Source organism: Nicotiana tomentosiformis, chromosome 8 (assembly GCF_000390325.3).
Source record: "Nicotiana tomentosiformis chromosome 8, ASM39032v3, whole genome shotgun sequence".
NCBI lineage: Eukaryota > Viridiplantae > Streptophyta > Magnoliopsida > Solanales > Solanaceae > Nicotiana > Nicotiana tomentosiformis.
Window position 1 is genome coordinate 52,828,478 of NC_090819.1, and position 14,015 is coordinate 52,842,492.

Consider the following 14,015-nt stretch of genomic DNA (forward strand, 5'->3'; position numbering starts at 1 on the left):
CCTAACTAAATTCGGTATGGTTCGGTTTTTCGCCTTTCGGTTTCGGTTTATTCGGTACGGTAACTTCGGTTTATTCGGTTCTAAAGCAGCTTCTGAACGTTATATTTAGGGGAGAATAACACCTTAACTAGCTAGCAAAATTAAAATTATAACTAGCAAGCTAAATCAATCTTATGAATGCAACAACACTATACATCATAAATGAGACTTCTATAAACAGGAGCATAAGATTAGAATAACGTTTGCAAACTTTATCAACATGTAAGTATGTCTGGTTTAAATCTCTAACTTGCATCTCTGTAATATATCAGACAGCAGTAAGCTTCACAAATGTGACAAAATCAGTTTTTCACGTATTGTTTACAAGAATCATTCGGGTAACATCCATTAATCATAGACAAAAATAGGTGGCACACAGGCTTTCACAAAAGAACATGGAACTAGAAACATTCTCCTGAAACTCTCTGGTATAACTCGGGCGGTAAGGATGACATGATATTTAAAATTAATCCAATATATATTTCGGTACGGTATCGGTATTTCGATATTTAAAAAAAAATATCAAATACCATATTTAATACCAATTTTTTAAAAAATATAAACCAAATACCAAAATACCAAAAATTTTAATTTCGGTATGGTAATTCGGTATTTATCAAATTATGGAGTGCCTAGTCCTAACAAATGTTGAGACTAGAGTATTAACAAATGTAGAGACTAGAGTATAGCATTACAGAAACAACAAAAATAGGTTTTGGGGGGGGGGGGGGGGTGGGGACACAGAAAATAACTACCAAAAAGGAAAATTCTTTTTTGTTTTTTAAATTTATACTTCATACATTTGCAAATTAGCGGTTTTACATATATTCCTCTTACTGCTTTCATCTGTACGTTCCCTGAGGAAGCATTTCCTCTTTGTTACTCTCTATCAAATCTCTCCAATTTCATAATTGGGAAGTTCTAGAATCTTCTAATTGTACAGCCATGGCTTCCGAGAATTTCAGCGACAAAAACGCTGTTTTTCGGAAGCTTAAATCCAAGCCTGATAACAAGGTTGTCTTTTTATTTTTTTAAAACTCTTTTATAGTATTTCATTTCTTAATTTTTTTGTTTTTTATTAGATTCAAAAATTTGAGATCTGATTTTAGATCTGTTAGAATATAATTCGAATTTTGAATTTTTTTGGTTAGATGTGTTTTGATTGCAATGCTAAGAATCCTACGTGGGCATCGGTGACGTATGGGATCTTTTTGTGTATTGATTGTTCGGCAGTTCATCGCAGCCTCGGTGTTCACATCAGTTTTGTTAGGTAATCTTTTTCTTTTTAATTTCATTTTAGAGCTGTCTATTTTGGCTTGGCGAGCTGATTTTCTGCTTGTTCTTGCTTTGCATGGCACCTTTACTTTTTAGGTTCGATGAAGTTGAAATTGTTCTTAATAACATGTTAAAAGTTGTGACTTTGGTGTAAGTTAGACACCAGTGAAATGCATGAGTTGTTAAGTGCTATGGTAACATTCACTTATATTGTGATATTTTTGGTTTTTGATAATATGAATTCCTCGTGTTGTTTAGTGTTTCAATTTATGTGAAGAAATGTCGAAAGATAACAGCTTGGGGTGAATAGGAGTGAGAGAATCGTAGTTATAGATTAAATAGGTGGTCAGTATTCTTATGCACCTAATTAGTTTTCCCATTGAAGCAAATCCTTGCTTGGAATATTTTTTTTTTATCACCGAGAAATCCCGAGGGCCAATGACGCACTGTTCGAAATTCGGTGGATAATTGACCTGCTGACGAGCGTAAAACACAATACGAAATTGATGCTCGCTAGCCAAAGATAGTATAGTTTAATTATCGTCTCCACAGGGACTGAATTTAAACAATGCTCAAGTAATTTCTAGCTTAACCCTATTCAGGATGATTAACACTTTGGTTGGGATGACTAATAACTAAAATTAACTATGAAACTAAAACGATTAACAATTCATCACAGAAAGACAAGAGTTGAGCAACACCGAAATATCAATGGGAGAAACAAGGGTCATGACAGGATAGGTGCAAGATAGCTATTTGGGATCTAACTCTAGTTCAATCACTCTAAAGTTCTAATGATTCTCACGAATTCACTCGATAATTAGTTCAAACGTGTAGTCAAGACTCCTCTCTCGATTAATAACTCTACGAGGTGAACTAATATAAGCACTGTGAACATATGCAAACATGCGTTAATGGATTAGTCTTCAGGAAAACGTCTCTCGAATATTCTCCTAACTTGATTTAATCAACAATTCAACAAGCTCTTTCGATTATTTAAAAGAATCACTGAATTAAACCAAACAAAATAATGCAAAGATAATCACCAAAATATCCCTCTTTCGATTAAATAAACTGGTGAATAAAGTTGCAATCAATTCAAAGCTCCATAAACGAATTGAAGCAAAGAACTAGAGTTAAAATCCACAAATATCAATCAAAACACCATATCCGTCAAACCCTAAGGTAAACTACTCCGTATTCATGGAGAAATTCATCACAAATAAAGTTGAATTATAAGAAAACATGAATTCAATCCAAACTCGGGTGTTGAGTTGAGGAAAGAATGATGAATCCTTGTGCTTTGAGTCTCCAATGCTCTTCCAATCTTCCGTAGGTCAAAAGTGCTCTAAAAACGTGTTTCTAGTGTATTTATACCAAGTCGGAACGTGCCTGGACCAAACTACCCTCCTTGAGCCGAAATGAAAAAACCTGCAAAATTTTTACACTTCATGCGTCACACAGTGCTACGCACCCTGCGTCGCATTAGTATAATTTGCTCAGTTGTAAACTCTCTGAACTTAGCTTGTCTGGCAAACTTTTGTACTAATGCGTCGCACTATGCCACGCGCCTTGCGTCACATTAGTGTATTTTTCTGTCAGACCCAAAAACTCCAAGTCTCTGAACTTCTCAAACTTCTGACGAACTTTTGTACTAATGCGACGCTTAATGCCACGCCTTATGTGACGCGCTAGTACATTTTGCTCCAGCCCATGCGCTTTCTTCCAACTTTCGTATGCAACGCCGGTCCACGAGCCCCGGATGCGATCCCGGTTTAATTTCTTGGGCTTTTACTTAGACCTCAAAGCTCCAAATTATTCAATTTAGCTCCAGAATATTTTCTTAACTCGGAATCATCTCCTACAAAGCATAAAACACGTAATAAGTGCAAATCACCATCATTTAAGCTCAAATACGCTCAAAGTGCAGTAATTAGAGTGCAAAATGCAGCTAAAACACGTGTTCCTAGCCTACCATCACCCGCTCCTCTACCATTTTCCACTTAAATACCAGGCTTTTGTGTGTAGCAGGGTTCGAATCTGTGATATGCGTCTAACCCACACTTCACAAGCTATGCTCTTACCATTAGATCAAAGCCTTGGGTCCCCGCTTGGACTAAAATAAATTGGCCAAAACAATATAAGCAACTACCAATAAAATCACAATATGAAGATCATATGAGTTTCTTATACTATTTCACTCCCACTGTTTTTGGTTCATTTCCATTTTGTTTTTAATGGATAAGAATAAAAGAAAAAGAAAAAGGAGTGACTGGCTGATATTATCGGTTGAGAACACGAAGACGAGTTTTTAAGGAGCAATTTGCAGGATATGCTATGGATAGCTACACGGGTTATTGACAGTCTAACAGAAGTCAGGGTTTATAATGTGGTAAGGAAAAAGGTTGTTGGAGATGAGGCATTACCATTTAGATGAGGATGTGTGGAAGAAAGGGAATCAGGGGTTGGAAAAAGAAAACGTTTGACAAATTACTCTATGTTTTAAGGAGCAATTTGCAGGATATGCCATGGATAGCTACACGGGTTATTGATAGTCTAACAGAAGTCAGGGTTTATAATGTGGTAAGGGAAAAGGTTGTTGGAGATGAGGAATTACCATTTAGATGAGGATGTGTGGAAGAAAGGGAATCAGGGGTTGGAAAAAGAAAACGTATGACAAATTACTCTATGTTTTAGTGAAATGTAAATCAGAGAATATAATTCAACACCCAAAACTTCTCAATATGTACAATTAAGAAAGAAAGATGGCAGACTGTGACTAATAAGGCAGTGTCAATAGAGAGTACATCCGAATAGTTAGGGAAACTTGGAAGGTTTCGATATAGTCTTGCTCGTTTTTGCGTTCATCCATAAATAACTCCACAATTTTGGCACCACTTCTTATTTTCCACAAAATTCCAGAAACCACCCCTTTCACATGTTAACTTCTGTTGTGGCAAATCTGCCTATCCAGATTATGGGGGGCATGGACGGTGTGCTTTTGAGTATCTTTGCTGCCTTTTGTAGGGACATGGGATTGCTTCAAAGAAAAGAGTGAGTGATGTGGAAGGAGATGTCAGTTCATGTCTTTGGTCACTGTTGTTAAAAGGGAGGAGAGAGTAGACTAGCTGTTAATATTTTGGTTTTGCTGGTTAAGATGTTGGTGGCAGGCCGATAGGCTTCTTTTTTTTCTTTTTCTTTTTTTTAAACTATAATGGGGTTGGGGGACAAGGGTTGATGTGGTCAAACAAGAGTGAGTAAATCTTCTGCCGTTGCTTTATCATATTATTATTTATAATTTCCATTTACTGAGCCCTCAAGATAGGGGTAAGGTCTTCGTACACACACCCTCCCCAGACCCCACTTGTGAGATTATACTGAGTTTGTTGTTGTTGTTGTCATTGTAATTTCCATTTACTGAGAAGCTGAGTCTTGCAGATCAACAAATTTAGATTCGTGGACTCCAGAGCAGTTAAAAATGATGTACTTTGGTGGAAATAACCGTGCTCAAGTTTTTTTCAAGCAGCATGGATGGAGCGATGGAGGCAAGACTGATGCCAAATATACCTCAAGGGCTGCTGACTTGTATAGGCAGTTACTCTTAAAAGAGGTTGCTAAAAGTACTGCAGAGGATGCAGGTTTGCCAGCATCACCTGTTGCTTCTCAGGCTGCGCAGGCTACTAATGGATTTCCTGATATTAAGACCAGTGAACCAACAAAACAAACGTCTTCATTGAAGGACGAAAAACCCGAGGTTTCTGCTTCACCCAAAGCCTCTCAAGTTATTACCACCTCTTTTACGAAACCTATAGTTGCGAAGAAAGCTGGGAAGTCAGGTGGACTTGGAGCTCGCAAACTTACTAAAAAGGTACATATTAGACATACAACCAAGAAATTGGGCATAGACGTAAGTTGGATGCTTTGAAATAAAGTGATATCCTGCATCATGCTTATTTGACCCAAAAAAAAAAAGTAATAACCCCGCTTTTATGGTGGTTAACAAATTTGTCGTAGTAAATTTAGTTTTCTAGTCAATTGACTATTTACCGATGTACAGCCAAGTGAAAGTCTCTATGACCAGAAGCCTGAAGAACCGCCCGTTCAAATTTCCTCCTCCAACACTGCAAGTAATGCAACAACTGTTGGTTCATCGTTCACATCTCGTTTTGAGTACATAGACAATGTCCAACCTGCTGAGACGAGTTTTGGAGGCCCTCGTGTTTTTAACCATGTAGCCCCTCAGAAGTCCTCCAACTTTTTTGCAGATTATGAAACGGATAGTGGTTTCACAAAGAAGACAAGTTCCAATTCTTCAAAAATTCAAGTGAGTTCTTATTCTAGCTTTTATTTTCCATGATCATCCAGGATTTCGTTAAAGCTGGTTCAATGAAATATCAAGAATCAGCTCAGTATCTTTTGCATAGAAGCTTAGTGGCGTAAAACTAGGTTCAAAGAGAAAAGGGATAATCTTTATCATTTATGTTTATATGTAAAGTTTAACGGAAGGAGAAAGGTGGATATTATTGTGGTGTGGCTTTTGTCTTTGGTTTTCTATTCTATTGAGCCCTAAAAATAGTGATATCTTGGTCTGATGTTCCCTGTTGCAGATCTCACTGTACCAATTTTTCGTTTGGTCTTTCTGAAACTGACTCATTCAAGCCTGCTCAAGTTTTACACAGTACAAATATGCTCCCAACCCCCCCCCCCCCCCCCCCCAAAAAAAAATTACTTAATAAAAGAGGAATTGGTTGTGAGAAACACCAAACTGATATGGCTTTGTCATTCTTGTCATGGTCTTGAGTTTTTGGATTGAGAGGAACTTTAATTATTAAAAATTGGTGAAGCCGCTTGAAGTTTGTTTTGATCCTGTTTCGAGTGTCCTGGATTGTCAATAAGCAAGACTCAGTTCTATTGGAGCTTTGGATTCTTCTGTAGATATTATTTCATTGATGAAATTCCCATGCGTTCTGGAGTATGCTTATTGTCCCGCTGACCTTCCCACCAACAAATTTCTGTATTTCAGGGCTTGTTAGAGTATATCTATCCTTGTGGAAAATCAACAAAGGATTAATTTTCATCCTACTCCTTTTGTACCTCAATTTTCTAGTGTTTGGTTACTTATTAAAATATTCCAGGTATTCCTAGACTGCCTAGAAGAAGGTTCTTGCTTCTCTTTTTGCATCATTAGTTTTTGGATGTTTCTATTTGTGATTATGTTCCTTTTCTCTCTCAGTTGTTTTCTTCCTGATCTATCTCTTAGATGTTTACTTGTGATGTTTGTGTAGAATCCAAGTTTTTCCTTCTCTCTGCTTCTTGATCTTTATCCATTGCTATTAAGATGCTTTACCTTATTTGATTACATTCTACTCTAATCAGATTGAGGAAACTGATGAAGCAAGGAAGAAGTTTTCTAATGCCAAATCTATTTCATCTGCTCAATTCTTTGGTGATCAGTCTAAATCTGAAATGGAATCCTCAGTCTCTCTACAGAAATTCTCGGTATGCTTGCTTATTTCACCCTCCTCCCGGTTTAAGTGGTTTTGACCATATTTTAGAATGACATTTGACCTCATTATCACAGTTTAACTAACAATAGTAGACACTTATTAAAGTATTAAACTAGGATAGAATTGATATCAAACAATTAAATTTATGTTCCAAAACTAAATAAGTCAATTTGTATTTAACCATCAATATAGGGCAACAAATTTAGGACAAGGGAAGTATTAGTATGTCCTTATCATTTATATAGGCGTGTACCTACTGTTTTTGTAAGCATTGAATCCTTGAATTGCCATCTACCAGTGCCCGACACAAAATATTCCTTATAGGTTTCAGAATCTTTTCCATTCCTAACTTCTACAAGCATCCCTACTTCACAGCAGCATATGTACCCCTATGTTCCTTCGCTTGGTTTCTCCTTTTGATTTTTATCTCATTCAATAGTGAGAATTTGCATTAAGTTGAATGTATATCTAATTAAAGTTTGTTGTGAGAGCTTCCTAAGTACATAATTCATTAGAAACCAGGATTTGGGTTCTGAACATGATGAATGTATATTTGTTGATAGTATATCTTCCCGAGACCCCTGCCGACGTCTCCAGATTTCCTGAAGTTGTTGTTAACTGGCACATCCCGGTTCAGGAATTATAAGCCAATTCCCTTTCGGGGTATGCTGCAAACGTGCTATCTGTTGGAGGCCGTTTCAGCTTCATTTACCTATTTTGCAGGCACTGGACCTCTTTTTTGGTGGCAGTTCAGGCAGCACGTGCTTTTTCATCCTGTTCTCTCTTCTTCTTTTTTTTTTTTCTGATCATTCTTCCTGTCACTTTTTCTAGTAGCTTTTTCGGTCTCTTTGTAACTTTTTTGGCTGCTTTTCAGTCACCAATTCAAGTCAAACTCTTACATAAGGATTAAGGAAATTGAGGGTATTTTCTATTCTCTCGTTTCACACTTATCATGCTGTTTAATAGGGAAATTGAGGGGGTAGAGAATGCCTGTACATGATTTAGCTGATCCTCTTCCTATTGAAACACATTTAACAGACTTCTCGGGACCAACTTTTGGTAGGAGTTAAACAGTTTGCTTTGAACTATTACCTTCTTCTTCTAATAAGCCTTTCACAGATCATATTGCAAACAAGTTGTCAAAATAATGCATCTTTAATGACTCACAAAATATAGTGGAGCTCTCTAATAGTCTAATGTACTGCTAAAATATTCAACCCCTGGATTCTTCTAATAACTGCTCGTTTGAGCTTATTTTAGCAGATTCAGCTATTATTATAATCTGTAAGCCAATTGTTTGGTGCAGCTCATAACAGTGTGCTATAATTAGGTTATCAACTTATTACCTTAGCTCGTCTGATGGTTTTGAATGTGCTTATGATGCATAATGGACTAATTGACGAAGTTTGCTTCGATATCTGATATTGAAGCTGATCCTTCTGCTACTATATGAAGTTTACCTGAAAACTGAAGAAGCAAATTCAGGTTCTAAAACCTACTTTCTCTCCCTCTTTGTATTCCTAGGGTTCAAGTGCCATCTCTAGTGCTGACCTATTTGGTCAAGATGATGGGGCAGCTTTCGACGTCACTGCAGGAGAACTTATTAATCGGCTCTCTTTCCAGGTATAGTGGCAGTTTTGATACACAATGCTTCGCTCTTCACCAGTTTCTTTGTGAAGGTATTGTTTGGATCTTCCTTTTCAAAGTCTCCTTTTATGCTTCCAGGCACAACAAGATATCTCCTCGATCAAAAATATTGCTGGAGAAACTGGGAAGAAGCTTACCTCCTTAGCATCCACTTTGATGTCTGATCTCCAAGACAGAATCCTATGAGGAGACTCTGTGTTAAAAATGAAACGGAGATGACAGCACCTAAACATCACTTATAGAAGTCAAAAGAGTATGTGACATTCTTTCAGAAGATCTAGAATTCTAGGTCTTGAGAAGCTGGTATCTTATTTCATAGCTTTAAGATATGTCTGTTTTATATTTCTTGATGCATGTGGCTTTTTTGCTTTTGTTCTTTTACTTGCCAAGGCTCTTTAAGAGGCTTTTGAGTGAATATTTTGCTGTGTATTATGTGCTTGTTAGAGTTGAAATAGAAATCAACAAATTGTAATCTAGTGAAAACTGTCTTTGATGTTAGCAAAACTTAGACTAAGGTTCTCTTACTTTTCTTTCAACCTAGCATGTTAGTTGAGTTAATACCCTTTTTTTGTCTGCATGTATATCAGGTAATAATCCCATCACAACGCATGATGTTAGCTGAATGGCGTTCGAATATATTAAATGTAGTATTTCTCCTTTGCGAGTGGAAATACCCCTCTTTGTTGTAAATTTAACGGGAATATGTTGTAACGCTTACTGATAATGTTTACTTTAGGCAGTGATGGATCCAATAATGGGTTTGCGGGTTTAGCAAACGCAGTGTTTTTGAGGTAGAATTCAATATTATTTGCAAAGAACAAGTATAGATAGATTTAGGTATACATTTAGAACCTAGCCTTTTGGCTCAAAGTTCACATCTTTATTCCAAATCTGTTACTGCTTTTAGCAAGTTCTACGAATTTAACTGTTATCAGCAGTGGATAAAGTTTGGCCAACAGGTGATCGCAGAGAGGGTGCTCTATGTTTACTCCCAGCAAGTTATTACTGTTTACTGGTAATTATCACTTTAAGCAACTTTTACTAAAATGATTATGGTTGTCAACGTCAAGTATACCCTTATGGAGCATCTAAATGCTTTCAGATGATTATTTGAAAAATTGTATGCTAAGATCATGTTCCAACAAAAACTAGCTTAGCAACTTTTGCCGAAACCTAAGAACAATCTAAACCATAACATTATAAGTGAACAAATGCTTTATAAATCACGTTAGAATCCCATATGGAAACTAATGCTCTTTTTGGTTTTGGGAGAAAGCTGGAAACAACCTCTCTATCTTTACTAGGTAGGGGTAAAATCTGCGTATATACTACCCTCTCCTGCGTATATACTACCCTCTCCAGACCCCATCTGAGTTTGTTTTGTTGGTTTGGGGAGAAAAGAGGAAACATTAAAGAGGGAAAGTATAGGTGACCACATATTATTTCCCTTTTTTAGGATGTAAAATTGAAGGCGAGGAGCTATGTCAATCTTCTCAATATCTTAAAATTCTGAAGAAAAGGAGAAAGTAAATGTAAGTCAGTTACCTTCTGATGTTCCAAATAACCAAAGAGGAAGAAGAACAATATACTTCTCCTAATGAAATAAACTCTCCTCCAAGGCCTCACCCTTCCCCTAATCTTCCTTGAACCAAATATATATGAGGTTACGAGAGACAGAACTTACCAACTCGCGTACGAACTCGTTTGTTTTCCTTTTCAGTTTTTGACATATAATTTCCATAATGACTTTAAATTTTTACAGGTAAGGAATTCTACACTATCATGAAACTAACTAAATTTGAGTTTTTTTTAGCAAGTATAAATTAGTAACCAACAAAAGATAGAAAGTTACCTATTATAGCCAGTAAAATTATAGTGTATCCTATAATTAAAATTTAAATCCTTACAAGTACTCACATGTCGACTTAAAATTTGGGTCGTAGAAGGATTTATATTAAGCCCAAAACTTTAAATTATTGGAAGGTGAAATAAAATAATGAAAGAGAAGAAGAATATTGCAGAGAAAAGAGAGAGAATTTTATTGATTTGGGATGAATTATAGTAGATAGAACCCCTCTATTTATAGGAAAAAAATGACTGAACCATAAAGTAACAAATTCTAAAAACTCTCTAAAAGATAGACATTCACCTTAAATACGAAACTATTTATAACACTCCCCCTTGAATGTCTATTCAACAGATAATGTTCCTCGTTAAAACTTTAACTAAAATAAAACTCAGTGAAAAAAAATTCTAGTGAAGAAAAAAGAGTACACATGTTTAACAATATGCCTTTTGGCTGCCTCGTTAAAAATCTTGCAAGGAAAATCATGTGGGACAAAATCTTGTAAGGGAAAAAAAGTACAACACATATAACTCCCCCTGATGAGAGCATCAATTCACATCTTTGAGCCTTCACATCCCAATCTTGTACACTAGCTTCTTGAAGGTTGACGTCGGTAGAGATTTGGTGAACAAATCAGCCATATTATCACTTGAACGAATCTGATGCACATTAATATCACGATTCTCTTGAAGATCATGTGTGAAAAATAACTTTGGTGAAATGTGTTATGTCCTATCTCCTTTTATGAATCCTCCATTCAATTGGGCTATGCGTGCTACATTGTCTTCATACAAAATCGTGGGTATTTTATCACACTTCAAATCAGATTTTTCTCGAATAAAATGTATTATAGACCTCAACCACACACATTCTCGACTTGCTTCATGAATAACAATTATCTCAGCATGATTAGATAAAGTAGCTATGATTGATTGCTTAGTCGATCGACTTACTAGTGTTTATCTTCATATCAAACAATGTTGTATTTAGAGATTACTAGTGTATTTTCTTTAGAGCTTATGCCTTAGTTCCACCAGATTTGGGGATTATGTGATTGTTATTTCGTTTTGGTGTTATTATGAGATTTATCAGTTTAAGGTTCCATCACAACATCCTAAGGGTGGGAATTTGGGATTGTGACAAGTTGGTATCAGAGCTCTAGGTTCATAGGTGGTACGAGTCATAAGCAAGTTTAGTCTTAGTCTTGCAGATCGGTACGGAAACGTCTGTACTTATCTTCGAGAGGCTATAGAACTATTAGAAAAATTGCACTTCTTTGATTCCTTATCGTGCGGATTTGTTGATTACCAAATCTGAGCCTTTGTCTTTCTATTCTCTCACAAATGGTGAGGACACTGATGGTAGGCTATAATTGCGTGTTTTAGTTGCTTATCGCACTCTAATTTACTGCACTTTAATTGAGTTGAGCTTTCAATCACTAGTGTTTTGCACTAATTTTTATGTTTTATGCCTTGTACGACTGGTTCCGAGTTATGTAGATATTGTGAAACTAATTCAAGTTATTTGGAGTTTTGAAGTCTGAGTAAAAGCCCAAAGGAATAAGCCAGGATCGTGTTCGGGGGTCGAGGATCAATGCTGGACATCAAAATTCAAGGAAGAATCAACTGCTGAAAAATTACACTAGTGCGACGTAGCAGTGTAAATTTATATCAGAAATTGGCAAAGTTCAGAGGCTACCCAGGTGCGCGAGCGTGCACTGGGCGCGCAAGTTAGGCAGTGTTCTGGCCAAAGTTAGTTGAATTATTATTTAGACCTAGTTAGGAGGGCAATCGAAAGAGGTTCTCCTAAAGACCAATCCACTACGAATTCTTGCATATCTTCACTGAGCTTAACTTAGTTCATCTTGTGAGGTTGAGACTTAATCGAGAGAGGAGTTTCCACTGAACATTTGAACTAATAATTGAGTGAATTCAAGAGACTCACTTGAATATTAGGAGTGAATTAACTAGAGTTAAATCCTAGACAAGTATCTTGCACCTATCCAATCAACTCCTATTTTCTCCTATTGATATCTTCTTTGCTTACTCTTGTTTCGAGTGTCATTCGTCAATAGTTTAGACTCTTAGTAAATTTTAGTATTATCACACAAATCTCAATTGTTGATCATCTTGGATAGCAATCAAGCTATAAACTACGAAAATACTGTTTAACTCTAATCCATGTGGATACGATATTATATTATACTATATTCGACTAGAGAGCATATTTAAGTGTGTGTTTAATAGCTCATCAAATTTTGGCGCCGTGGCTGGGGATTGGCAATCAATAGTGTTTGAAATAGTTTGTAGTGCTAATTCAGGAATTAGCTTTTAATTTTTTTTCCTCTTAGTTTTAGTTTTGTTTAGTTAACTTGTCTTCAAGATTTCTTTTGTTGAAGAACTCTTGAAAATATTCTTGATATTGAACTCTAAATGTTGTAAAGATGGAGTACAACCAGCCTAAGAAAACGGTTGAAGAGTTAGAAGTTGAACATTGTCAGCGGTGTGCTATGTGTTTTTAATGTGGTCGAAATCATCTATGGGTTGACTGTAAAGCAGGTATGTATTCTTCCTATAGTTCGTATTTTGAAAAGTCTCACTCTGTTTCTAGTCCGTACAGGTATGAGGATTCATATGGGAACAATCTTGACTTTGGTTGGGATGGATACCCTTATTATAACTGGAATGGAAGCAAAGTGAGACAACCAGGTTCAAGGGGAGAATGGTAGTTTAGAAGAGCTTGTGTATAAGTTCATAAATAAGGTGGAAGAGAGATTTACACAAGATGATGAAGCTATTAACAACCTAACAATGCAAGTAAGTCAAATAATAAGTACACTCTCAAAAAGCTCTTTGCGTTGTGATGGTGAATATATGGAGGAGATACCCTGCGAGAATGAGCCTACTCAAGAGGATGAACGTCTACAGAGGGAGATTTCCACGGTACAAGAAGACTCTGATTCAACTGAGATGATCGAGAATAAGGCTGTGGTTGAGTGTGAAGCAACGGAAGAAGAGTTAAACCCTCATCCACCTTTCCACATTTGCAACCTTTAGTAGAAGAGAATGAGAAACAAATGGTCTTGGACATACCAGAGGAATATTCACTTGACCTTTCTTATGTGTTTTCTTATTCTAACCTTGATCATGTGGATTTTATTATTGGGGATTTACAGGAATATGTATGGATTGATCCTGTGAAAGAATGCAGGAACAAGTTGAGAATGATCATGAACGAGCAATTCACCGCTCAAGATGAGGATAAGAAAGAAAGAAAAGAGCGGGTCTTGCAGGTATCAAAGGACTTGAGCTTAATGAGCTCCATAAAGAATCCCAAGGAGCGAAAACGAGGAATGAATTCAGAATTAGGGATGAAGTTCATAAGTCCTCGGAAAAGAAGAAAATTCGGGGAAGTTTTCTCTACATTATGCTTTTTAATTGTGTGTCATGGGAACATGCCACAACTTAAAGTGTGGGGTGGGGGATATATTTGTATGTATGTATGTATATGTATATTAGTTTTAGTTTTGCTTTTTAGTAGCTAGAGATAGGAAAAAAAAATTAAAAACCATAAAATATTTAAATTTTTTGATTTTTCCCGATGATGGATATCATTCGACGGGTTTCTTGAGGGATTAAAATCGAAAGGAAAAGACAAAAAGATTTTCTTTTGTAGTTAGTGTATTAATTCTCCCTTGATTT

General features: G+C 36.3%; 1 protein-coding gene across 2 annotated transcripts; it reads left to right on the top strand.

Annotated features, from left to right (window-relative positions):
• Positions 1-858: 858 nt before the first annotated feature.
• Positions 859-9,424, top strand: LOC104103464 (probable ADP-ribosylation factor GTPase-activating protein AGD8). Of its 2 annotated transcripts, XR_687912.4 has the most exons (8): positions 859-1,053; positions 1,191-1,309; positions 4,753-5,182; positions 5,372-5,638; positions 6,691-6,813; positions 8,346-8,444; positions 8,547-8,721; positions 9,056-9,424. XR_687912.4 is itself a non-coding variant. In XM_009611376.4 (7 exons), exons 1-7 carry the CDS (start codon positions 985-987, stop codon positions 8,652-8,654), a joined length of 1,215 nt encoding a protein of 404 aa, XP_009609671.1. In that variant the 5' UTR covers positions 863-984; the 3' UTR covers positions 8,655-9,004. The 2 variants fall into 2 exon arrangements, 1 of the variants encoding a protein (XP_009609671.1); XM_009611376.4 differs by lacking the exon at positions 9,056-9,424 and having other exon boundaries at positions 863-1,053; positions 8,547-9,004.
• Positions 9,425-14,015: the final 4,591 nt, after the last annotated feature.